The sequence below is a fragment of the Cygnus olor genome, chromosome 24 (assembly GCF_009769625.2).
Source record: "Cygnus olor isolate bCygOlo1 chromosome 24, bCygOlo1.pri.v2, whole genome shotgun sequence".
NCBI classification, from domain to species: domain Eukaryota; kingdom Metazoa; phylum Chordata; class Aves; order Anseriformes; family Anatidae; genus Cygnus; species Cygnus olor.
This window is the reverse complement of record NC_049192.1, coordinates 6541749-6566842: the sequence shown is the minus strand read 5'-3', so window position 1 is coordinate 6566842 and position 25094 is coordinate 6541749. Positions and strand designations below refer to the sequence as shown.

The window sequence follows — 25094 nt, the reverse complement described above, 5'->3', positions numbered from 1 at the left end:
TACGGGAGCTGACTCAGCTCGTGGATGTCTTTATTAGAACTCTAGTACGGCTGGACAGGTAGAGGCATGCGTACAGGACAAAGGAAATGGGAGTAGTATTGCCTTGATCACAGAGATATGTAACAGCATTAGAAAGACACTGACCCTTCCAGGCCAGCCGGGCTCACCCCACCGTGGCACCCGCATCTGGCACTGCTATTGCTTCCTGTCCCTGTCCCCGTGCCCCAGCCAACCCCATCTGCCCCCGTCTGCTTTGGGCACACCCACCAGGGGGGCAATGGTGCAGCAGCCCGCTTGTGGCACCCGAAATCATGGAGAGTCCCTAGTTTGATGACAGAGATGGTCAGAGCGTGGATGGAGCCACGGGCGGGAGCGAGGGGCGAGCAGCTGACGAGGCTCCGTGGCGGAGGCTGGGCTCCAGCCGGGTCTCTCCAGCGGGACAGCAGCGGCCAGGGATGCATCCGAAAGCATGGGCGAGAGGAGGGGTCAGTGTGCACAGAGGGGCTGGTAGCAGGCAGGGGAGCGGGGCAGCCCCCAGTCCCCCGACCTCCCCTCCTGGCCCTGCTGCCCCTCTCTGGCAGGGAATCCTGCTGCCAAGCCCCCCAGACACAGAGGGGGCAGCCAGAGCTTCGGGTTGCTGCACTGGGCAGGCAAAGCTCATTGAAGGGAGCATCCCCTGGCCTCAGGGAGAGCGCCCGTGGGGGAACGTACCCCTGAGCCTTGGGCAGAGCATCCCTCGGCACTGGTGACAGCATCTCCCTTGGGCAGAGCATACCTTGGTCTTGGGCAGAGCATCCCTAGTGGGATGCATCACTTAGCCCTAGGAAGAGCATCCCTCGGCCTCAGGAAGAGCATCCCTTCGGGAAAACATCCCTTAGCCTCAGGGAATGCATCCCTCGGGGTTCACGTCCCACTGCCTCAGGGAAAGCATCCTTTGGGGTGCACGTCCCTCTGCCTTGGGGAGAGCATCCCTCGGGGCACACATCCCTCGCCGGGGTGCTGCCTGCATCCAGCCGGGGCTCAGGAGAAGGTGACCACCTCACCCTGGGGGTAACTGGAAGAGAGGACATCTTGGCAGGTGTCTGCAATTAAAGACAGAGGTATTAAACACACCATTAGAGATTGCTTTCATCAGCTATTTGTGGAGAAAGAGAAAGCGAGGGAGAGAGAGACCAAGCTTCATGGGGACCAACACTTTGTAGGGTGCAGAAACCAGAGGAACTGCTAAGTGAAACAATCTTCTCTGGAGGGAGAAAGTGCTGCTATTCTATCAGTCAAGCAGGCAAAACTACTACAAATGCCTCTGAATAGACCCAGAGACACCCCCTGCAAGGTGGAGACATTTCCCATGTCTCCTTGGATTCTCCTTAGTTTTCTTTCTTGGGAGAAACCAGAGAAACCAGAACCGGAGTTGAGGCAACTTTGAAAGTAAAAATGAAGAACAGAGGAAAGAAGTCGTTTCACTGCAAGAAAGCTGCTTGTGATCAAAAGTTTCCAAACCAACCCCAAGCCAGATGTCCCAAAGCCAAGCCTACTGCATTAATATCTCACAGTGTTTTTTCTTCTCTCTCTCTCTCTCTCTCTCAATCATCTGTTATCATTGAATTAATTAACATTGATTGGAACTCTGAGTCACAACACTGCCTCTACCAATGTGCCAGGTTTCCAGGCGAGGGGCTGTCAGACAGGGAGACAGCTCCTGATCCACCCGATAAGCCACGGAGCTGCCCTTTCCAGCCAGCAGTTTTGCTGCAAAACCCAATGCTGAGCTCCGATGGCTGGTTTCACCCTGGCTTCCCCCCCACAGCTCCAAAATCAGCTTGGATTCCCCAGAAGAAAGGTCTTATCCTCTGTCAAGCATCACTGCTGTGGAATGGGCTCTCCCTACCCACTGCAGAGCCTGGACATTCACTCCCCACACGCAGTCTTTGCAAGCCCCCAGACAGCCACTTCGCAGCAAAACCCCTGGGATTACAGTCCCTAAATCCCATGGTAGTTTGTCCCCTAATGATGAACCAGTTTGGGGGACCCAGATTCACCTCCATTAAGTAATTTGGGGTGGATTCTGATACACCCTGGGAAAAGACAGCACTGGCCATGCACAAAGCAGCTGCTGAAATATATTGCTGCTCCTGGTTCAATCACTCCTGCAAGCAGCTAAAAGCTCACTGCAGGTCTCGTGGTTGGCCAGAAACATTCCCCGTCAGGTCTATTGATTTACCAGGGACACGACTCGGCTTTTAACTCCCATCTCCTCCTCCCTGTTCAAAGCCATTTTGTGTGCTAGCTTGAGACCTGCTGCCCACATCCCCCAGGGACCTGCCTTGGAAAGCAGCTTCCCAGCCTCGGAGAAATTAGCACGACTAAAAATAAATAACAACAGCAGAGAATTTTGTTTAATCGCTATCCCCAGACAAAGCCACCACGAGAAATCCACCCTCCTATCTTGGCTCATCGTTCCCAGCTCGATTACGCACCACCAGCAGGTTTCCAGTCCTTCGCCCTCACAGCCAGCCATGAACCGGCCCCTCTGCAGCTCAGACCCGGCACAGCCTAGCCCCAAAATCCCCCAGGTTTGCTGGCGGTGCTGCCAAGGCCACCCCTCAGAAACTTCCAGGGACAGAGACTTTCGCCCTACAAGCATCTCCCCAAACAGCCCCAAGCACTGCCTCCACTGGCTGCCAGCCTCCAGCTGCTCCGGTGCAGCATTTGGGTAGGTCCTACAGTAAAACCGTTTACTCTGATGGTGGGTTTCCTTTTTTTGTTTGTTTGTTTGTTTGTTTTTCCTCCTTCCCATTGTAAGATCCATTTGAACACAAAAGGCCGAGGTGGTGCTGAACATGAAATCTCTAAAAGCCAAAGCACTGCCGCAGTACCGGGTGCTGCCAGGCTGGGCGCTGCCTGATCCCACGGAGGAGCTGGTGCGGCCACCAGTGCAACCGGCAGCGCTGGGACGGCTCCGCTTGGGTCCCCGGCTGCCTTTGAAGGCTCCCGCGTCCAACCCGCACCATTTTGCAGGTCCCTCTTTATTTTGCCACTGCAATGGGGGGGGATTTGCAGAGTGGGCAGAGGACCCCGGTGCCCATGAAGTTGGCGTGAAACGCCTCCCAGCGAACATCTGCCCCTCCTGCAGCGCAGCGCCCACCTCCGCCAGCCACAAAAAGCCGGGGCTTTCATGAAGATGGAGCAAAAGCCTGCTGCCACCCTGCTGCAAGGGGCAGGGAGGTGCTGCCCTTCTGCAAAGCCACCTCGGACATCATCCGCGCAATCAGGACAGCCCCAGGAACGTCCCCGTGGGGTCATCTCTGAGCACTGCCACCGCCCGAAGAAGTGCCCAAGGTCTCAGGTGAGCCTGGCACTGATTTGAGCCTCCCCACTGGGGCAGGACTGTGGCCATCGCCTGCTGGCAGGGACCAGAAGCCACCACTGTTCTTCTAACAAGAATCAATTGCCTGAGCGGAGGTAACGAAGTAACAGACTGGGAGCTCGGAGGCTCCTATTTTTAAGCTCAGCTACATCTTATTTTGCATCTGCCTCTGCTCTCCGCATTCCTCGTCAGCATGGGCAAGGAATAGGGTTGCTTTTTTTTTAATTTTATTGTCATCAAATAAGCACTGAGGATTTTTCCTGGCAGTGCTGGGGAAGTCAGAAACAGGCTGCTTCTGGGTAGAGCAATTACTCTCTTGACTTCTTAACCTCCTGCCCAGCTGACGGACAGGCCTTTCTATTTTCTCAGCTCTTTCAGGCATCTCCCGAGAAACAGAGCGGTTGTTGCAACAATAACAATTAATACTTTGCACGCAACCCGGGCTCTCACCGCAGCCTCTGTGCAGCACAGGACGGTGATGTGGGGCCTCAGGCAAAAGAGAGGAGCAGGAGGCAACTCTTGGTTGGGGGGGGGGGTGAATTGCCCCAAAGCTCCCTGGCTCCAAAGAACGAGCTGCTTTTGCCCCTTGCACAGCTGCTTTGCTGGTCTCAGCAGACAGACATGCACATGGATACAGGACAGATGGATGCAAGGACTCCAAATAACAGCCTGGAGCTATGCAGGGAGGAAGAGGCATCTCTGATCCCATCCTCAGTACTGAGCATCACCTGCACCTGCAATGGGGAGAGAGGAGCACGGGACATGAAAGCTCTCCCTGGTGCCATGCCCTACACAGGCGAGAGCCCCATGCACGTGGTGCCCACAGCAGGGGCTTGCAGTGTTTCACACCAAACCAGATGCTTGTGCTCAAGCACAGCGTCCTGCTGGGACAGGGACAGCAGCAAACATCGCATCCCCAGCACCAGCCACATCCTCAAAACACACCAAAGCTCTGCCTTCTGGGCCAGGAGGGCAGCAGCAAGCTCAATCACTGCACGCTGGTTTATTTTTTAAATGCTGTTTTAGGTCTTGGGCAGAGGCAGCTGTACTCCTATTGATTTATTCAGTTTGTCAAGAATAAATCAAACAACCTTGCTTTCTCCCAGTGCGTTTTGCCTTAGCTGGAACGTGCACTCTTCTCCAGATCCCTAAACATAGATAAGTGGCTGGGAGGATATTCGGGGGAAGTATCGTATTCGCTTGCTCTATTCTTATCCTATTCTCCAGGCGGCCAATTTTGGCCACTGTTTGAGATAAGACTCTGGGCTACAGAGAGGTTTAGCAGTCTGCTCTCCCGAGCTGCTACAGCTCCTCTTATATTATCAGAGGTATTAACCCCTGCCAACTCACCCCCCAAGCCCACTGAAACCCCTCCTAAAAATAACATCTCTTTTCCCCCCTCCTGCATCCTCCAAATCACTTATTCAGAGGAAGGCGGGGGGAAGAGAGCGAAGATGCAGTGGGTTTTTCAACAGTTTGGTGCCTCCCACAGAAATGCCTCTGTCTCCCATTCGGGGCTCTGTTGTTTTAGAGGAGCTTTTGCACATTAGTCATGCTTTCCACTGAGTTGCATAACGCCAAATCTAAAAATTACAAAGCACAGCTCCATGTCAGCTCTAATACGAAACCGGGGAGAAATCTCGTGGTCCACTGAGGGTTTTCCACACTGGACCTGTGGCTGTACCTGGTGCAGGGTTAATGCCCTGCTTGCAAGTGCCTCCAAACCCAAAGCTTTTCTGCATGATGCAGGGCTGGTTTCTGGGGCCTGGCTCATCTCCAAAGTCAGCATGTGACCTTGGGTCTTACCCATTTATCATTTATGATTCAGAGACCAGGGAAAGCGTGGAGGGTCACCTTCTGTCTTGTACGGACTCAGGAAATTTCAGCTCCTCCTGCTCCAAGTGCAGGAGCCCACTCCAAGGGGAGGATGCAGCATTTCACATGCCTTTTGCATGACTCACAAACCTGTGGAGTTACCCGAATTGTTGGGTGCACGAATGCACTTTAATTACAGGAATTCAATGAGCGCAGCTACACAAACCATACACGACGAGCCCATGCACTGCTGGTGAGAGGTTGCTCACCACAATGGGAACCCTATGGGACACCCTGGGGTGGACAGAAGGGGACAGCGTTCACCCTTAAACTCCAGCACCAGGTCTGTTTGCTGCCCGGTCCTGCCTTCAGGCTCCCAGGGAGCGGCTCAGCACTGAGCTGAGCTTTTCCCCCTCTTTTCTTCTTCCCTCCTTTGAATCTCCCTAATCTGCTGATGAGGCTGGGGCAGGAGAAGGCAGGGAGGAAGAAGTAAAGCAAAATGAAAGGTGAGGCTTTCTTGTCAGCTTCACAGGGGTCTGCCTTCTTCCCAAACGAAGGGGGACACGTTGACTGGCTCCTCCTGTCAGCTCATTCAACTTGATGGAAAGGAAAATAACTGGGAGAGCATTTAACTTTCTCCTTGTGTAGCACCTCTTACACTGCGGTGGCAACAAGAGTTACTGCAGGATGCTCTCGTTAGCCCCTTCTCTACACAGAGGGAAATTGAGGCACGGGGAGCCCAGGAAGGAGCATAAACATCCTGGCTGCAGCGTCTGCCAAAATACTCCAGGAAGCAGCCTTGCACCACGGGGATCCTCACTCTGCATCATCCGATGAGCACTGCCTTGGCTGTGATGAAGGAAATGGGCTTGATCCATGTAAACTTTTGTGTTTTTTTTTGTTGTTGTTTTTAATCATAGCCAAGGCTAAACTTTGGTCCCCATCCTCTGGCTGAAAGCCCCCAGGCTCCAGTTACCCCAAGCTGGACTTGCTCAGAGTAAGGAAAAAGGATGAGAGTGTGCTTGGATGAGGGTCAGGGCCAGGGCTGACGGCACTGAACCGCCCCGTTTCCAGCCACCCAGGACCCAGCCACCTCTGAGGAGGCAGAGCTGGAGCAGCCAAGCAAGAAACAAGCCAAAATTCAGGGGACTGCAGGTTTTGTTCTAGGTCAGGAGGACATCCGAGATCATTCAAAATCCTAAAAATTGATTTACACGAGCAAAAAAACAGCAGTGCACAGAGAGGAGTCCAGCACTCAGACATCACCCTCCCAGGACGGGAGGACCCGGGTCACATCCAGCTCCCATCCCATCAGACGTGGGATTGCTCTGCCCCACCACCCTGGGCCAATCTCAGAAGAAGACTCCCTCATCCATTCGGGCCTCATTTTGTCTCAACTCTTCCATTTCCCCACTGCTCAACAGCAGCAGCTTTCCCAGCTGCTCCAACAGACACACATTTCCCTCCCCATCATCTCCCAGCTCTTTATGGAACATCCATTGACATATTTTACTGATCCTTCATCCCAGCCTCCACATGCTCCCCACACCCATCCCAGGGCCCTGCAGCCTCCCACCTCCATAGGACCTCAGGGCTGGTATTTAGGGCTGCAAAACTACTGGGTACTGGCCTGGGACCATCCCCAAGGTCAGACAGAGAAGCAGACACAAGCAGAGAAGCAGAGTGTGATTTAGGCAGAGAAAAGCACAAAACAAGAGGGGAATTGCTGCTGGGCAGGGAATAGAGATTTATTCATCTGTTGCCTCCAGAAATTCAAGGCTGATTTAAAAGAAAACCTAAAATGATATGAACTCAGCCATTTTCCACCACAATGATATATAATTTTATGAGTCAACATGTCCTTCTTGCGTTTTCAGCCTCCTTTGCCCAAGCACAAACAGCCCACAGGAAGGAGGGCTTGACACAGAAGGGGATCGCATGCCCTTAGCCCAATTTATTTAGGATGAATAAAGTTTCCAGGGGAAGAAAACCACTGAGCAGCCCTCCCACCCCCCTGGGAACTGTCCCAACACATGGACACGAGACGACGAGGTCAATGGAGACATGACACCTCCTGCAAATGGGCAGGGGGAGCACAGCTGCGGCGCTCGGCTGGAGGTCAGAGCCCACTTCTCAGCGATGGGGACGTCCCAGCTCGGGTCTCCTCTGGGCACGGACACTGCCGGGGACATGGCGTCACGGGGTGGGGGGGGAAGAGCGACACAGGGAGAACGCGGCTGACACAACAAAGCAGGATCCAGGCGGCGTTTAGAGGATGGAGGGGACAGGAGAGCAGGGGCGCCGCAGAGGACAGGGAGAGCTGTAGCGCGACACAAGGGGAGCCAACCCCACCGTGGATCCTGCCACACCATCTATGCTGCTTAGGCTCCGGGATTTTCCATAGCCTTTGTGAAGAAAACGGACAGAGGTGAGGTTAGAGCTGGGGAGGGAGTAGCGCAGAGCGCCAGGGGAGGCATCACCCAGCCCCTCACCTGACTTCAACCCCCTAAAAAAATCCAAAAAGGGCAGTGTTGGTGCTTTGAGTGCAGCCAGTCTCTGCAGATCCTAACAGGCTTCAGAGCCCCCCTCCCTTCCCCTTGGCTCCCTCCACAGTCAAGGGGGGCTGGCCAGATCCAGGACTGGAGAGTATGCACCCCACTCAGCTCAGGGCTTCCCTGCCAGAAACCCAGCCCGAGGGGCCCTGCCTCCCCCTGGCCCCTTTCCTCCCACCCCCACCCCATGGCCACCCTGGTTTTCAAGGCAGGAGCTACCCAAGAGCAAGGTCAGGAAGGATCCATGCTCCTGGACCAGTGGCCAAAACATCCACCAGCACCAGTGTTAGGGCAACAAGTAATCCCAACGCTGGTCCGGGAGTGGGGGGGGGGGGGTTCAAGCTTTGTTTCCCAGATTTCTCTGAATGAGGCATGAGTCTGGGGATTTTGTGGGCTGAAGCAAACAGGGAAACAGCAGAATTCAAACAAATGTGAGATTTGAAATGAGTTATTCCCCTGGCTCTGGTTTTTAAGCCTGCTGTAGCAGCAAGCTGCTGCTGACACCTTTCTGTATGCAGAGGAGCAGGTAGAAATGCTTGAGATTTTCCATGAGAAATTGCACTGAAGAGCAAGTATTTCTATTTCTTTAAGCATGGGAACCCTTCACGCTCCCCCAAAAAGCCAGAAATTGCTCAAGCTTATAATGAAACGCAACAGCCAGAACAAATGTTCTTTCAGGTCAAAAGTCACTTTTCTTTGGGAAAGAAACTAAGTATTTGCACTGAAAAATGGATTTTTAGATCCAAACAGTAGTCCTGTTTAAAGATGTTCCACGTGAGCCCAAAGATCTGTTCTCTGGACTGCTGCACCTCACAGGGACAGCTCTGCTGCCAAAGTGAGGAAAGCTGAGGATGCTCATGGTCAGCAGAAGCCAAACCGCCCCGCAGTGCTTGCTGCTGTGCTCTCCGGGCGGGAGCAGTGGGGGACGGCACCCTGACAGCAGAAAAACAAAGCAACGGATGGTCCCTTCAGCAGTGCCAAGCTCCCAGACCATCCCCCCATCTCCCAGGGGGTTGACAGCAAGTCCCCGGGTTCTGCGTTGGTGCAGAGGCACCCATGGCGGGTACTGCTCTGGGCTTGGCTCAGGGCTGGCTGCACACAGCAGAGAGGCCGCGGCTTTCTCCCTGCAAGCACCCCTGAGGAGGGTGCTGGCATGAGCACAGTATTGAAAGGCCCCAGAACACCTGGGGGACTTTCACATCTGATGCTATCCCCTTTTATACTCCCCCCCCCCCCCCCCTAACCACAGCAGCCAGCACAGGAGCTTTCAACTCCTTCCCATCAGCCAGCCCCCCCCACACCCCAGCAGCAGGGAAGGGACAGGGGACCAAGGGCCACCTGCCTAAACCTGTTGCTGACTCCTGCAAAGCTTTTGTAGTTCCTGCAATGGAAGCAGCAGCAGTCTCCAAACAGAAGAGCAATTTCCTTATTTACGTTTTGGCATGAAGCCACTGGTCTGAATCCATGCAGCATGCCAGGGGGAAAGCGAGCACAGCCCTGGTCTGGGGGGAGCCCCGCGGCAAGCGAGGGATGTTTCCCACCTATAGCAAGCAGGCAATGCAGAGCCCGCTTGCCCCAAAACACCCCCCTAACCACAGCACCGGGCTCATCCTTCAGCAAACCTTGCTCTTTTCCCAGAAGTGCTGAGGCTCTCTGAGCTGCTCACGCATTTCTCTGCCTGCTTTCTATCCTGAGAAACGCCCCTGGGAAGTGATCGTGCCTGGCTGCAGCCAGTCCCCAAAAGCTCGGGGTAAGTGATAGGTCTGCCACCCAAACAACAGAGGCAGAGAGGGCTTACAGGGCTGGGGCTTACTGGCCACCACCCTGTTGATGCAAAGCCCCACTGACGTGGCTGTGCACTTTCTAGGGGTGCTGTTCGCCCTCTTGATCAGATTGTTGAATTTAAAAAAAAAAAAAAAGGTGGAAGGGTGTACAGAACCAGGGCCAAAATCATGCTGCCAGTTTTGATTAAGTCTTAAACATCACAGTTTGGGGCCACACCTCATAAAGATGCTTGATTGCTCCAGGGCCTCCCTGAAACATGACTCCAAGGGCAAACCTGCCCCAAGCCCAACACTTCATTTTCCCCATCAGTTTTATTCCTGACACCCAGATCCATGCACAAGCACCTGAGAACAAGCTCAGGATGATGTCCCTCAGCCCTGAAGGCTGTCATGGCTTTCCACCAAGCTCCAGGCCAGGTGCCACTAAGAAGTCAAGCTGCAAAGCGCCCAAGGGCCATACTCTGCTAATTGCCACCGGTGTAGTTCATTAGCAGAGCTGGTATCCCAGCAACTTGCGTAGGTGCTAATGGAGGTCACCAGGATTGCTTTAAAAGCAGGTTTGTTGCCAAGGAGCTGTGTGGAGGCATCTCACAAACAGCGGCAGGACAGCCTGTGCCCCGGGAGCTGGCAATGCTACGCTCCCCATTTTGCAAACACTTGCGGCGCAGGAGCACACGTGCACGCTCGCACATGCTTTGAGCCGGCAGCAGATGGAGATGGGGTAATGCAAGCGGGCGGCATTGCCCAGAAACGTGTGTGTGTTTATAACGGCGGCCTGGCGCTCGCCTGCTGGTTGCACACACTTGCACGCATGTCCCCATGCAAACGTGGGTTTGTCCCTGCTCCTTCCCAGCTAAGCATCACTGGCAGATGCTCACATGAGCATTCCTGCACTCGATCCCACACCGTGCCATCCACATGCTGGTCACGACTCTGCACTAACAGCAAGCAACAGAGTAAAATCAGCTGCATGATGCACTGGGCTCTGGCAGCCAAGCTAAAGAACTGCTGCTTTACAATGCTGGGTGCTGTTGAAGGGAGGTGTGGAAGACCTGACTGGCCAGAAAGGTACATCCCCTTCCCTCCATTTAACCCCATTCCCTGTAGCTTCTCTAGAAAGTCCGCTCTGGTTTCAATCACTGCCTTGCTTTTCCTAGACCATCTTAACCCATCTTGCTTGCTGCTGGCCAGGGGTGTGCTGGACTCATCCTGCCTCCATACGCCCACATGCAGGCAGAGGGTAGGTGCTCACATGCCAAGACAGACCCATGCCAGTGTTTGTGTCCCAGCAGGATGTATTTGGAGGAACTGTTGATCAGGCTGTGACTGCTGGAGGGAGATAAGGGGTGTGAAGCAGACCCCAGCAGCAGGGGAGCAAGGTAACACCACTATGAGCAGCAACAGGGACAAGAGACACATGCCATGGTGCAGGTGCCATGTTGCAGTACAGGCCAGTCCTCTCCAGGGCCCATGTCCAAGGGGTAGTGGGCAGGGGTAGCTCTTCTCTTCGAGCTGCCCCAGAAAAACCAACCACTGGCATTAGGCTCAAACCATGACGGATGCCAAGATCTGCAGCATATTCCTGAAGCAGCCCCGTCTCCTGATTTCCACAGCTTGTACAGACATCGGTACCTGTCCCAGGATCTGACAGATGGCCATCAGCAAATCGGGCTCAGAACCAAACTCATCTCAATTTGCAGAGCTGCCAACATCCCAGTACCAGAACAAACAGCCTCAGCAGGAGATAAATCAGGACTGAGGGAACAGGCGCCTCTGCGGCTCCCAGCACCTTTGGGCAGGAGCACAGGAGGATGCCCTGCCCCTCTGACCATCGCTGCCCACCCCTAACTCTGACGACACCAGAGCATTTCATCAGCAAAGACATCAGGTTGGACCTCCTGGGGCAGTGTCCCACCTATCCATACCCAACAGCACAAGCAGGATGCAGATATCGAGGTTTTCTCTTCCCAAAAGCTCTCACACATTGCTTGGGCTCCTCTAAACACCAGAGCCACCTTTCATCCCCTACCTTGCTGAAATGATCTGGTGAGTGAGCCATGTATACATCTGTTCTTAACTGTATGTAGCACTCTGACGTTTGCAGGAAGAACACCAGAACGAGCCAGGAAAGATCACTACAGTGCCCTTTTGAATATCTGTAGATGCCATCATGCATGGAGAAAAAAAAAAAAATATCTGGCCTTCTGCAACCCAGTAATGTTATTTGGGAGCCCAGCAAGAGCAGCATTGGATCCTCAGCAGTTAGATCTCCTGTAGTTCCCTTGGTTTCAGGGGACAAAGATAAAATGCTTCAGCTGAAGAACTGCCTGACTTGAGCATCTTGTAAAGATAAAGACCAGCATGGGCTGTCATTCTTCTCTCCCATCCCTTCCAACTCAGTGTCCTCCCCAGGTCCAAGGCAGGACTAGAGCCCCCTCACCTCTGCTCATCAGCAAGCATTAAAAGAAAAGACCAACTTTACAGAAAATGGTACTTCCAGGAAACACAAGAAGTATTTCAAGCAAATATCTGTATAATACTCTTCTGCCCAAAGATGAACAAGGCTTTTCTTTTTTTTCCCCTCCTCTTTTTAAGGGAGAAGGTTGAGCAGGAACACCAAAGGGAATCGTTGATTTCCCAGGACAACACAACCAATTTGCTTCTGCTCATGTAATAATTGTGATTGCCCCCAGATGCCTACCCTCAACTCCAGGACTGCAAGAAAGCCCAGACCAGGAAAGCCTGGGTCAAGCCGGGCTGCCTCGCACATCAGAGTAGGTGACTCCCATGTAAGAGATGCCGGGGGCATGAGATGGACCAGAGCACCTAGGCTAGAGGTCACAGACCCAGAACCAAGATTCTTTCTACATCCTAAATCCATCCAGTCTTTACCATCCCAAGCAACACTAAAGCAGCAAACCCTTGAGGGTCTCTAAAGCACCAACACCTCGAGCCAAGAGGCCCGAATGCACAGCTCAGAGATACAGGGCATCATCTTTTCTCCTGCCTGGTCCCAGGTCACATGCACTGATCCCAGTAGCTAGGACTAGTTACTGGGAGTAACTGGGATTAGGTGGTTCCAAGGAGGCAGAAGTAGGTCAGATCTGCAGCTGCATCTTCCCACGCCACCTTGGATGTACAAATGAGCAAGAAAACTGCAGAACTGAAGAACTGAGCTATGTCCTAAGAGTTAACCGAGCAACTGAGGGTGCAGACAGATTCTGCAGCTCAAGGTGGGCAGTGGGTGCATCCTCCTGGGGGCTGGGGTGCTGGGAGGGGGACTCCAAAGGCTAGAGGGCAGCGCAAAGGTTCCCAACTGAAGAAGACAGTCATTTTGTCACAAGTAGAAGAGTTTTTGTGTTTTCCTGACTGGTCTCCCCCACAGTTTCCCATAGAAAACCTCAACATTTCACAAAGCTCACTTTCCAAACCCGGAGGAGACAGCCTTTCTGGCAACCTGGTGCTTTTGGCAAGGCAGCAGTTGACACATCGCGGTTCCCCATGCTCAAACCCACCAAAAGACATCAGAGAGGGAGAGAAAAAGAAAACCCCGTGGGCTCTTCTGCTTACTGAAAACCTTTTGACCTGCCTCAGCCACAATCTCAGGAGAGGCATCCTCTCAACACCACCCTGAGATGGGTGGGTGAGGACCGAGGAGTAGAGCTGGAGAGACAAGAAGAGCCAGATCACTGGGCAGCAAAGGGACAGGACTGTCCCCAAGGAGGGCAGTGTGACCAGCATGAGGTCACTGATCCCTGATGGTGGCAGCCAGGGGAGGAGGACTTGGGGGAGGAAAAAACAAGAAGGGTAGAGCTAGCACAGAGAGATGTGGTGGACAGGGATGAAGCAGATGGAAAGGCAGGAAGGCAAGTGGGTTTGGGGGGAGTGGAGAACAACAGCCAGCTGGGCAGATGGAGATGAACCACGGTCTTGGACAGATGCAGTAAACCTCCAGCTCCCTCCTCCATCTGGCCCTCCCCAGTCCACACCTCCAGCACCAGCCGTACCTTTCTGGATGCCTCCATCCGCTGCGCAGGAGAAGTCACCTGTGGCCAGGAGGAAGCACGTGGAGGATTTCTTGTTCTTATCCCGGGTGCTAGAGCGCCGCATGGGCCGCTTCTCCTCATCAGATGGTGACAGCGGCTGCTCCTCGTCTGATAGCACCACGTTGGCCTCGCCATTCTGCTTGGAGTCTGCAAGAAGGTGGCAGACACCCATCAGCAGCTGATAAACCCACAGGATGACATGCTCAGGGTGGCCAGAGGGGGTTGATTAGACCATGCAAGGATGCAGAAGACCAGATTGCAGAAGGCCTAGGGCAACTCCCAAAAGTTCAGGCATGCTCCAGCTGGACGTGCTAACTAAGGAAGAAGAACCATGCTGAATTTTAATCCCAAGCAGCAAATAGCATCTCTTGCTCCTACTGAGGGTTATATATGCTGCACAAAGCCAAGCAGGGCTGGCCAGGAAAGAAACACCCCTGATCTTTGAAAACCATCCCCTCAGTTGATGGGAATTAGCTCTTCTAAATTCACACCAGCTGAGACTGGGGCTCTTCTGGGTGGTGGTGAAGTGCTAATTTATGTCATCTGACTGGGGTTTGTTAGCTGAGATGCTGCACCTGGTGAGGACCTGTCCCAAGCTCCTGATGTGTAGGAGTTGGAGCTCCTAGTGTAGGGTTGGAGGGATGGGGTTGATCTGCTCCTGCAGATCAGCTCCTCTTGCTGCTCCCCACTGATGGGTCTCCTGGGGCAGATGGACTGTGTAGGCACTTGGACAGGACATTTATAAGGGAAAGCACCCATACAGGGCATTGGGATCTCCCTGTGTCCCCACAGATGAAGGGCCGGTGTCAGGCAGGTGGCCAGATAGGCCACTGCTCAGGGCTGACTTAGTGGACACCATGTAGGACACAGCTCTGTCATGGTCCCTCCCCTTTCCTTGCTGCAAAACTGGCTACTCTGGGGCAGCAAACAGGTGAGAAGGGCAAAGCAGCCTCTGTGGCAAGCAGAGACACCATGAAGAGGCTCCCTCGATCCCTCAAGCTCAGCCCAAGCAATGCTGCCCACCAACAGCTGCCCACAGCTGGGCTCAGAGCTCTCTCCTGACCCGAAGAAAAAAGACTGGAAAAGTCCCAGACTTCAGCTCCGTGCACAAGAACAAAGAAAAAATGCACAGAGGCCGATTTTGCTCGTGCCTGAGCAGCATTGGGTTTGCCATGCAGGAATGCCATATCTACTAGAAGATGAATGGGAAGGTGGGGTCAGGCCCCAGGGTATATCTATGGATTTATCCATTTTGGTGAAGCTGGCCCTGATTTACAGTCGTGGGAAGTAAAAAAAAAAAAAAAAAAATCTACCCCAAGGACTTTGTCAAACTCAGGTGGGAATTGAGCCAATGGTCCAATCTCTGTCAAGCTGAACAAGGTAGGGACACCATGAATCACACCGAGGGGGCTTAGTGCATTTCTGGAGAGCAGAATATGGCCCTTCCCCTGGGGCCATGCCCACCTCAGGTGGAGGGTCCTGATCTTCAGCATCCTGGTCCACCAACATAGCCCCCAGTACCCAGGTGTCTCAGCCCATTCTGCACCATGAGCTCATCTCCCTGAGAGCCAGGAGCCACATCCTGCAGTGGGGAAATCCCCAGGGACTCTGGGACACAGGGGAACACAGACGTAGCCTTGGGGGCTCCCAGAGGTCTCCCGCTCCCTCTGCCCAACCTTTGGGGTCTCACCTGACCGTTTCCGCTCAGCCACCCCTTCCTCTACTGCCAAGGGGCAGGTGTCGCTCTGGGTGCTGTTGCGGGGGGAGTTTTCCTCAGATTTGCAGTAGGCAGGGGAGTCCAGTGGGGCCGGACGGGGTATATGCTTTTTCTTCTTCTTTGGCAGCTTCTGCTTGGCCATGGCCAGGGAATAGTACATCCCAAAGTTATTGACAATGACGGGCACAGGCATGGCGATGGTAAGCACCCCAGCCAATGCACAGAGAGCCCCCACCACCATGCCCGACCACGTTTTGGGGTACATATCGCCATAGCCCAGGGTCGTCATCGTGACCACAGCCCACCAGAACCCAATGGGGATGTTCTTAAAGTGAGTCGGGTCACTCCCACTGGAGTCGGATGTCTTAGCTCCGATCCGCTCAGCATAGTAGATCATGGTGGCGAAAATCAAGACCCCCAAGGCGAGGAAGATGATGAGGAGCAGGAATTCATTGGTGCTAGCCCGGAGCGTGTGGCCCAGCACCCGGAGGCCCACAAAGTGTCGTGTCAGCTTGAAGATCCGGAGGATCCGGACGAAACGGACCACCCGCAGGAAGCCCAGCACATCCCGGGCAGCTTTGGAGGACAGGCCGCTAAGACCTACCTCCAGGTAGAAGGGCAAGATGGCCACAAAGTCAATGATGTTGAGCAGGTTTTTAATGAAGAGAAGCTTATCTGGACAGCAGATGATGCGAACCAGGAACTCGAGGGTGAACCACAGGACGCAGACCCCTTCAATGTAGGTGAGGATGGGCTCTGTCTCCACCTTATGCGTCAGCAGGATTGTCGTGGTGTTGCCAACCACGAGGGTCTCCGTCACGTTGACATTGATGTTGAAGGCCTCGTGTGTCTCCAGGCAGAAGGTTGTGATGGAGACCAGGATGAAGAAGAGAGAGGCAAAAGCAACTACCTGCAAAAGTTAAATCACACGGGCCATTAGCTGAACTTCCTGGGAATACGTAGAAAGATTTGGGTCAACTGGTGGGGGAGAGCAGTGATTTTATGTGCCACGATGATGGTAACTGCAGGGCAGGCTGAGGCACACTTCTGGTGTCACCTGTGTTTGGTACATCTCTTATAATCCCTGCAAGTGAACAGCACCAGCAGGGATGGGCGAAGGCCTCATCTGACAAAAATGAGGCTCCTAACACCCCACGAGCTGTGCTGCTTGCCATCCACTCAGTCCCTGCTTCCTCAAGACCAAGGATGGCGAATGGGGAGCATTCCCTGGACCTCTCCCATCAGTTGTCAGCAAACCTCAGAGTCTGGGGTCATTGGTCCAGGACCTTTCCCCAAGTGCTGTGGTATGGACACAGGAAGGTGTGCTGGGCTTCAGCTGTGGCTGGAGATGTGCTGGAGATGACAAGGATGGGAATGAAGGGAGACCTGCAGCAGCCTGTGTTTGGAGCAAGCCTCCACTTGAGCACATGAAAAGGAACATGCATGAAAGGCAACTTTCAGAGGACTAATTCAAAGGGCTTTCCCCTACACTCATCCAAAATCCCACAGCTGAGATATCCTTGTAGGTCCCTTTCAAGCCAGGATATTCTTTAGATTCTATGAATCTAACATGAGGTCTCGGCGTGGACCAGAGATGTATGTCCTTTTGCCCCCTCAGGGTCAGTGCTGGGTGTTGTTCTCGCAAGCAGCCCCAGGAACTGGGAGGGCAGAACACGGAGAGCAGTTGGCAGAGCTCAGCCCAGCATCGTACTTATGCTCAAACCTAGTGACACACAGGTGGCTCCCACTGCTTCCCTCTCTCCAACATGAGAGACCTTCATCTCCTCCCCATGTCATGATGCCACTTCGCCTCAGGTGTGAGCTAGGAGGGTCCAGCAGCATGCAGCTGTGTCACAGAAAACACTTTGTCGTCCCCCCCATCGATCCTGCTCAGCCCTCTCCTCCCCAACAGGATGAGCTCATGATGAGTCCATTCCCCAGAGCATCTGTTTGCAAGAGCCCCTGAAAAAAGCCTCTTGAGCAGAAAAACCTTCCTTCTACCTCCCTCCAGCACAAAAGCACGGTTGCTTTGGCTTCCCAGGAGCAGATCCTTTGCTGCTAACACAGCCTGCCCACACTGGGCAGGATGCGACCTGCTGCTCGCAGTGCTTCGCGTCTCGTTTTGCCATCAGACCAGCCGTCCGAGCTGCCACGAGCCTGCTGGAGACAACAACCCAGGTCCTCGGCTGGAGTGAATCAGCAGTGGAGACAGCCTGAGTCACGCTGGAGAAAAAAACAACCCCAGACACTGGCAGTAACGTGAGAGCATCCTCACGGGGTGTCCCCAAGGGCAAGCCTGTGCAGGTCCAGTGTAGGAGAATCATTCCTCCAGAAGTTAGGTGTGAAGTTTAAGCCAGACTCTAACCGAGGGAGAAATCTCTGGAAGGTGATTCTCCCCCCACCCCATGATGGACACCTGCCCAGGGATGGGCTGAGATGCTTCGTACCCCCCAGACCAAAGCATGCTGGACCACACGCTGTGAGGCCTCTCTTGCCGGCCAGCTGCGCCCAACCCTGCACAACTGGGGAAGCAAATCCGACCAAATCAAAGTGGGATCTTAAACTGAAGCCCTTTTAACCAGACAGGAGTGCCTACGCAGGTGGTGGCATGGCCAAAATAATCTAATTTTCAGCTGGGTCCTGAGTAACATTCCGGAGTTTGCCCATAAGGGTAATCTGAAGGACACATAAAGATTAAAACCTTAGGCTCAAAGCAAAGTAGGAAAAAAAATTACCAAGGAAGATAGCAAGACCCTGCTGCCGCTCCCCCAAAGCAGCAAACACTCAGGCAATAAAACAGCCCTGATGTGTGAACTGTGGAGGTGAGAGCTGATTTAGCCCCAGGTGCAACAGCATCCTCTAAAAATAGGAGAGTCACGTTCACAGCCAGTGCCAACCACTGTTCCCCCTCCAAAGCCGACAGTGCTGCCCCAGTTTTACGTCAGCTGAAGATCTGACTTGAGACATCTTACATCAGCTCTAACCTCTGTCTTGCTCCCAAAAATGTCTTTAAAATAACACAAAATCCGTGTCTATACCTAGCAGTAACCAATACAGCACTAAAAGTCCCACCAAACAAGTTCTCCAGAATCTGCTGATCTGAATGGTGGCTCAACATAGTCTCTACAGTTTGGGATGGGTGCTCCCAAAAAACATGACCCTACAGGGTGGCCCTAGCCTGGAATTCCCAATGGATGTGAGGTCAGGTTTAGCTGCAAAGGGAAAAAAAAAAATAGGAGCTACACATGAGCTGAGCTTGGAAGCAGACCAAACACCAGAAGCAGAGCAGCTTCCGATGGGGAACAACAGAGTTTTACACTGAGCTGGGATAGCAACTACACTGGGCACCATATTTTCACTGGCACCTCTGAGACTGGATTAGATAAAGCAGGCAATGAACCCACGGGCATTGACACTACAAGGAAGAGCAGTTCAAAACGTGGGGAGAAAATTTCTAACCACATGCTCATGCAGTTGCCAGGTCTGGAGGTGCAGGGATAGAGATGCTGGAAAGAGGGGAAGATGGAAATAGACACAAGACAACTGAGTCAGGGCCCGAGGGGCTGCTCTGGGGTTGGGGAGGAGCGAGGACCAGAGAAAATCAACCCTGAGACTCTTAGGCACTGCTGTCGCAAGATCTAGGGAGGGTTTTTATGCACACAACCTGGGACGGCTCTCCTTCCTGCCGATGCCAAGATTTGGCAAGATGCACCAGACCGGCTGCTCCAAGAACGAGCACCCGCAGGATCTACTGCTCCAAAACTGCCCTGGGAGGGCCCAGCGCATCCCCAGGCCAAACGCTGATGGTTGGCACTGACCCTCTGCTTCCCCTCTGAAAAAGAGCAGAGAAACTCTGAAATGGGGCAGCAGAAAAAAGTCCCATTTCAGCCACTCCCAAATGGGGTGGCTCATTGGACACTGCACCTGCAGAGGTGCTCTTGGGTCTCAGAGCATCCTTGTGCCAGACAGTGACACCAAACCAGTGACACCTTAGTCCACCAGTGCACCCAACTAGTGCACCAATAACTGGGTGCACTAGACAGGTTGTTGTCAATTGGGTCAGGTGCACCTCCAGGTGCCTCAGTTTCCCCTTCTGCCAAAGCATTTTTCCTAAGCTGTTGCAAAACCACACTGATATCTCAGCATGGAAAGTATGACCCAGGAGAGCCTGAGAGCATCACTGCTGGAGCGGCTTGAAGATGGCCATACCCACAGCAGTGCTAAGCTGAGCCCTTATCCTAGAGAGGCAAAAAAGAAGGAAGCGGGGAGCTCCCAGTACAGCCTGGTCTCACTCCATCCCACCATTATCTCCCCAGTCAGAGCTCACATCACAGCCCTCCCTGCTGCCTCCGACGCTTCTGTTTAGTGAATGCCTTTCTGAGAGCAGCCTCAGCGCACACGAAAAGCAGAAGCAAATAATAACATGAAAAATCTGAATTGAATTATTCTTCTTGGCTGTTTTTTTGTTTGTTTGTTTGCTTGCTTGCTTGTTTTGCTTTGTTCTGTGTTTTATCTGAAGCATTTCAACACTCAGAACATCTCTCAGAGGCAACGAGCCCTCGAAGATGGTGAAAGGATCAGGTACCCCTTTTAAAATGAGTAAAGCTCTTGCTGCCCAAACATTTTTGTGTGTGTGCATGTGTTGTTCTTAGGTTAGCTGCAAAAACACCTCCTTGAGAAACCGACCCCCTGCCCTTTGAGCTGCTGGTGGGTGTGAAATGCCTGCAGGATTTCTTACCATTGATGTTTTTTTACACCTCTAAAGGCATCCAGAATTCATTTAGATCCCAAATGCCTGCATGTATGTGTGCGTGTGTGGCAGATTTCAAAGCTGGGCGTTACAGGGGGGATGTGCATGGATGGGACTGGATGGCTCTGGAACTGCGTGGGCAGGTGTCTGAGGGTCAGTGGGCAGCACTTTGGGGATTATCTAAGAGTATTTGCGAAAGGAGACACCCATGCAAGATAGTGGCTGGGCTGGGAGCCCGAAGATGCTCCTGGTTATGGGGAACACATCCCAGGCACGTTGGTGTCTATGGATAGGGACTGTCTGCATGTGCAAAGGGGTCATGAGCTGGGTGTTAGCACCTGCATGTGCTCACAGTGTGCGTACACACTGTACTGAGTCCCCAGAGATGTGCATGGATGAAAAGTCACACCGCCCAAGTCACAGAATCCAAAGGCAGGGACTGGGAGAGTGAAGAACCACCCACTGTAGGGGAAGATCAGGTGCAAGAGCATCTGAGGAACCTGAAGGTGCACAAGTCCATGGGACCTGATGAGATACATCTGCAAGTCCTGAGGGAACTGGTGGATGAAGTTGCTAAGCCACTGTCCATAATATCTGAGAAGTCATGGCAGTCCAATGAAGCTCCCAGTGACTGGAAGAGGGAGAATATCACTGCCATTTTTAAAAAGGGAAAAAAGGGAGACCCAGAGAACTAAGGGAACTACAGGCAGTCAGTCTCACCTCTGTGCCTGGCAAGGTCATGGAGCAGATCCTCCTGGAAACTCTGCTAAGGCACATGGAAAGTAAGGAGGCAACAGCCAACGTGGCTCCACTACAGGCAGATCATGCCTTACAAATCTGGTGGCATTCTACGATGGGGTTACAGCACTGGTGGATAGGGGAAGAGGAACTGACATCGCCTACCTGGACTTGTGCAAAGCACTTGACACTGTCCCCCATAATATCTTTGTCTCTAAAGTCGAGAAATATGGACTTGACGGCTGGACCACTCAGTGGGTAAGGAACTGGCTGGGTGGTCGCACTCAAAGAGTTGCGGTCAACAGCTCGATGTCCAGGTGGAGACCAGTGACGAGCGGTGTCCCACAGGGGTTCGGTATTGGGACCGGCACTGTTTAACATCTTTGTCAGTGACATGGACAGTGGGATTGAGTGCACCCTCGGCAAGTTTGCTGATGAGACCAAGCTGCTTGGTGTGGTCAACACACTGGAGGGAAGGGCTGCCATCCAGAGAGACCTGGACAGGACTGAGAGGTGGGCCTGGGCAAACCTCATGAGGTTCAACAAGGCCAAGTGCAAGGGCCTGCACCTGGGTCGGGGCAATCCCAAGCACAAATGCAGGCTGGGCGATGAGTGGAAAGAGAGCATCCTTGAAGAGAAGACCCTGGGGGTACTGGTGGATGAAAAACTGAACATGAGCCAGCAATGTGCACTTGCAGCCCAGAAAGCCAACCGTACCCTGGGCTGCACCAAAAGCAGCGTGGCCAGCAGGGTGATGGAGGGGATTGTCCCCCTCTGCTCTGCTCTTGTGAGACCCCACCTGGAGCCCTGCGTTCGGCTCTGGGGTCCCCAGCACAAGAAAGACATGGACCTATTAGAACAAGTCCAGAAGAGGCCCATGAGGATGATCAGAGGCTGGAGCACTTTTGTTATGAAGACAGACTGAGAGAGTTGGGGTTGTTCAGCTTGGAGAAGGGAAGGCTCCAGGAAGACCTTACAGTGGCCTTCCACTACTTAAAGAGGGCTACAGGAAAGCTGGGGAGGGACTCTTTGTCAGGGGGTGTAAGGATAGGCCAAGGGGTAATGGCTTTAAAAGAGGGAAGGTTTAGATTGGATAGAAAGAAGAAGTCCTTTACTATGAGGCTGGTGAGGCACTGGAACAGGTTGTCCTGAGAAGCTGTGGATGCCCCATCCCTGGAAGGCCACGTTGGATGAAGCTTTGAGCAACCTGGTCTAGGGCAAAGTGTCCCTGCCCATGGCAGGGGGCTGGAACTAGATAGGCTTTAAGGTCCCTTCCAACCCAAACCATTCTGTGATTATATGATTCTGAGAGGGGTGTGTGAATGCGTGTTTCTGTGTGAGAACCACAGCTGCGAGCCTGTGCTCAATATGCTGATGGGGACCTTATGTTGCATATGGGCTGCATCAACATGGTGATGGTGGTGGACATGGGTGCAGGGACAAGGGTGTTGGCAGGGATGGAGAGGGCATCTTTTGGGCCTGAAGAGGGGTATGAGCTCCTTGGGGACAAATGTGAGGATCCCGTTTGCTTCAGGACCCAATTTTAGTATTTCCCTACCTGCTGACACACGTGCCAGGGCATAGGCCCTGTCCTGCATCATTAAACATTGTTTTTGGTGTGTGCACACATACAAGGAAGGGGAAACTAGACAGTCCTGCCTGTCCTAGAGCATCCTAAAACTCCACCAGGGCTCAGCCCTGCCAAAGGCTCTCCTAGACAATCCCTCACCTCCATGACAGGCTGGGAGGTGCCTGGCAGCACCCAAGGGTGTGAAAGTGGCCCCCAGTCTCAGCGCATGTGCAGTGCCTTGGGAGGGGACAGGGAGATGACAGAAGAGGCTTCCCATAGGATGGGAGATGGCCAACATGCCCCATGGCAGTAAGGGGACACCCAGTGGAGAGTCCATCTCACCCATGGAGATGAGGAGATGAAGGTATCACCAGCACGGCCCCATCCCCATCCGCCAGCACTTTTCGGGAGCTTACCCTTGCCGCCTTGGATGAATAGGGATCCTCAAAGAGTGCCCACATCCTGGGCTGCCAATTCCGACAGCAGCCACCCCCTCCGGCAGCCCCTGCCGCCCCCGGCAGCCTGTCCTCCATGCCCAGGCGTTGAAGGGCCATCTCCCTACCCCCTTCCTCTTCAGGCTCCTCTCCACCAGCCCCTCCACCGGGCTCAGGACTCTCGAAGATGTCCAGGGCCTCTTCGGCATCGCGGTGTTGGCGGTAGGTCATCCAGCAGCAGGGCTCCACGTCGGTCTCGTCGATGCCCCAGTAGGTCAGCTCCTCCTCGAAGAGGGGCCCGCAGATGTCAGCCGGGCAGTGCAGCTTGCCAGTGCGGTAGTAGTTGAGCACGTAGGAGAAGATCCCAGGGTGGCGGTCAAAGAAGAATTCATTGCTTTTACCATCAAAGTCAAAGTTGCTCTGGGCATCGGGGTCGGCGAGCCAGGCCAGACGGGTGCCCGGCAAAGTCCGCAGGGTGCTTTTGTAGGTCTCATGCCGGGTGCCCCCTACATTGATGGTGATCTTGTCCGAGTCTTCCCCTTTGCCCATCTCTTCCTTCAGGCATGTTTTGGAAGGTGGTTTGTTCCCCGACTTGCGTCCACGGTAGGAGGAGACACACACCGAGCTGATCATAGATTTCGGTGGATGGGAGACGCACGCTTCGCGCACCCTTCCTCGGGGCGAGGAGCTGGGGGTCGGTGGAGGCGGGCGAGGGGAGCAGAGATGGGACTGGGGAGGGGAAAAGGGGGGGCTCAGCCTTCGCTCCGGCCTCCGCCAGCCCCAGTGCCGGGCGAGGGGGAGCAGGCTGGAGCCGAGCCGGACCGCTGGCTGCCGGGGGCCGGCAGGGGAGGCTGCAACCTCCACCCCCTCTAAAACCACCCCCCCGGAATAAAACCGCCCTCCGCCCGCAGGCAGCCCAGCCCCGCAGCAACAAGTGGAGAAGGGGGGGCGCGGGGGGGGGAGCTGCGGGCAGTGCCGGGGGGGCCAGGCCGGGAAGGAGGAGACCGCCAAGGCCGGCGGAGGGGGGGCAGCCCCCGGTACCTGCAGCGTCGGCCGCGGGGGGGCCCCGCCGCCCGCTCCGGCGGCTCCGCGCTCCCTCCGCCCCCCCCGGGCCGAGGGGCAGGGGCCCCTCCCCGATTCCCGGTGGAGGCGGCGGGGGGGGAACGGATGCGGCGCCCCCCCCCCCCCCCCCCAAGCGGGGCCCTGCCCTTCAGAGGGGGCTGCGGCGGCGGCGGGGGTGGGGGGGGGGGTGCTCCCGCGTGGCCGGCCCGGGGGGGCCTGTTGCGCCCCGGAGGCTGCCGCCCGGCTCGGCTCGGCTCGGCCGGGGAGGCGGCGAGGGCTGCTGCGGGGCTCGGCGGGGAAGCGCCGCCGCCCGGGGCTTTTATAGGGCTGGGAGCGAGCGGCGGGGTTACAGGAGCCGGCGCCGCCCCGCCGGGGGGCCGGGGACCCCCCCGCCCCAGCGCCCGGCCCCACGGCCCCCCGCTGCCGCCGGCACCCCCCGCTGCTGCCCTCCCTCCCCCCCTCCCCGCCGCGCTCCTCCATCCCCGCATCCCTCCCTCCATCCTCCCAGCCATCCACCCCCCCATCGCACCCATCCGTCCGTCGGTCCGTCCGTCCGTCCCTCCATCCCTTCCGCTCCCCCCTCCAGCCCCCGCGGCAGCCCCCAGCCGCCGGCTCACCTCCCCGCGGGGCGCGGCGTGCAGCGAGGCTCGGGGGGCTCTGTGTCAGTGCGGAGGGAGCCCCGGACACCCCAGCTCCGCTTCGCGCCGGAGGGGAAATGCAGCCCAGAGCTGCCTGCGGATCTGGAGCCAGCTCTTGGCAGAGGCTCGAGCAGATCCCATCCCTCCCTGGCTCGCAATCCCTCGCTCGCAGAGAGGTCAGGAGAGACCGACCCTAGGTGCGGATCGGCGGCTGACAGGGAGCCCGGCAGCACCAGTCAGCCCCGGCCCTTCCCTCCCACGACCCCCTCCCCGAGCATCCCTCTGCCCCGCTTCGGCTCCCGCATGAAATTTGTCCCTTCCCCGGAGCTGTGCCCATGGGTGCTGGGACTGGGCACAGCACAGGACGCAGGGCATCACCCACCCCAGCCCCCAGGCCCTTCCCCTAAGCCCCCTCGCTGGGGGCTCTTCCAGCCCCGGGGGCTGGTGAAGCTCAGCTCCTTCTCCTGGGACTGGGGAGGAGGTGAAGAGGGACAAGCCTGTCACCAAGGCGAAGACCCCAGGGACCTGTCAGCGGTGTTTACTCCAGCACTGGCACTGCTGGGGTTGGGGAGGGGGTGGAGGCGGAGGGGGTTGCAGGTGGGTGCTTTGGGGTTATAAGTG

The 25094-nt window shown here is 55.0% G+C and overlaps 1 protein-coding gene across 2 annotated transcripts; it reads right to left on the bottom strand.

Annotated features, from left to right (window-relative positions):
* On the bottom strand, positions 1-24708 carry KCNC4 (potassium voltage-gated channel subfamily C member 4). 2 transcript variants are annotated; one of them, XM_040536176.1, is made up of 5 exons: positions 24453-24708; positions 22756-23502; positions 15255-16191; positions 13526-13711; positions 6769-7587 (listed from the first exon to the last, which is right to left on the bottom strand). In XM_040536176.1, the coding sequence occupies exons 2-5, from the start codon at positions 23404-23406 to the stop codon at positions 7451-7453; spliced, it is 1911 nt and encodes a 636-aa protein (XP_040392110.1). In that variant the 5' UTR covers positions 23407-23502; positions 24453-24708; the 3' UTR covers positions 6769-7450. The 2 variants fall into 2 exon arrangements, with proteins under 2 accessions (XP_040392109.1, XP_040392110.1); XM_040536175.1 differs by lacking the exons at positions 6769-7587; positions 24453-24708 and adding an exon at positions 1-1082 and having other exon boundaries at positions 22756-24111.
* Between the last annotated feature and the right edge of the window lie 386 nt (positions 24709-25094).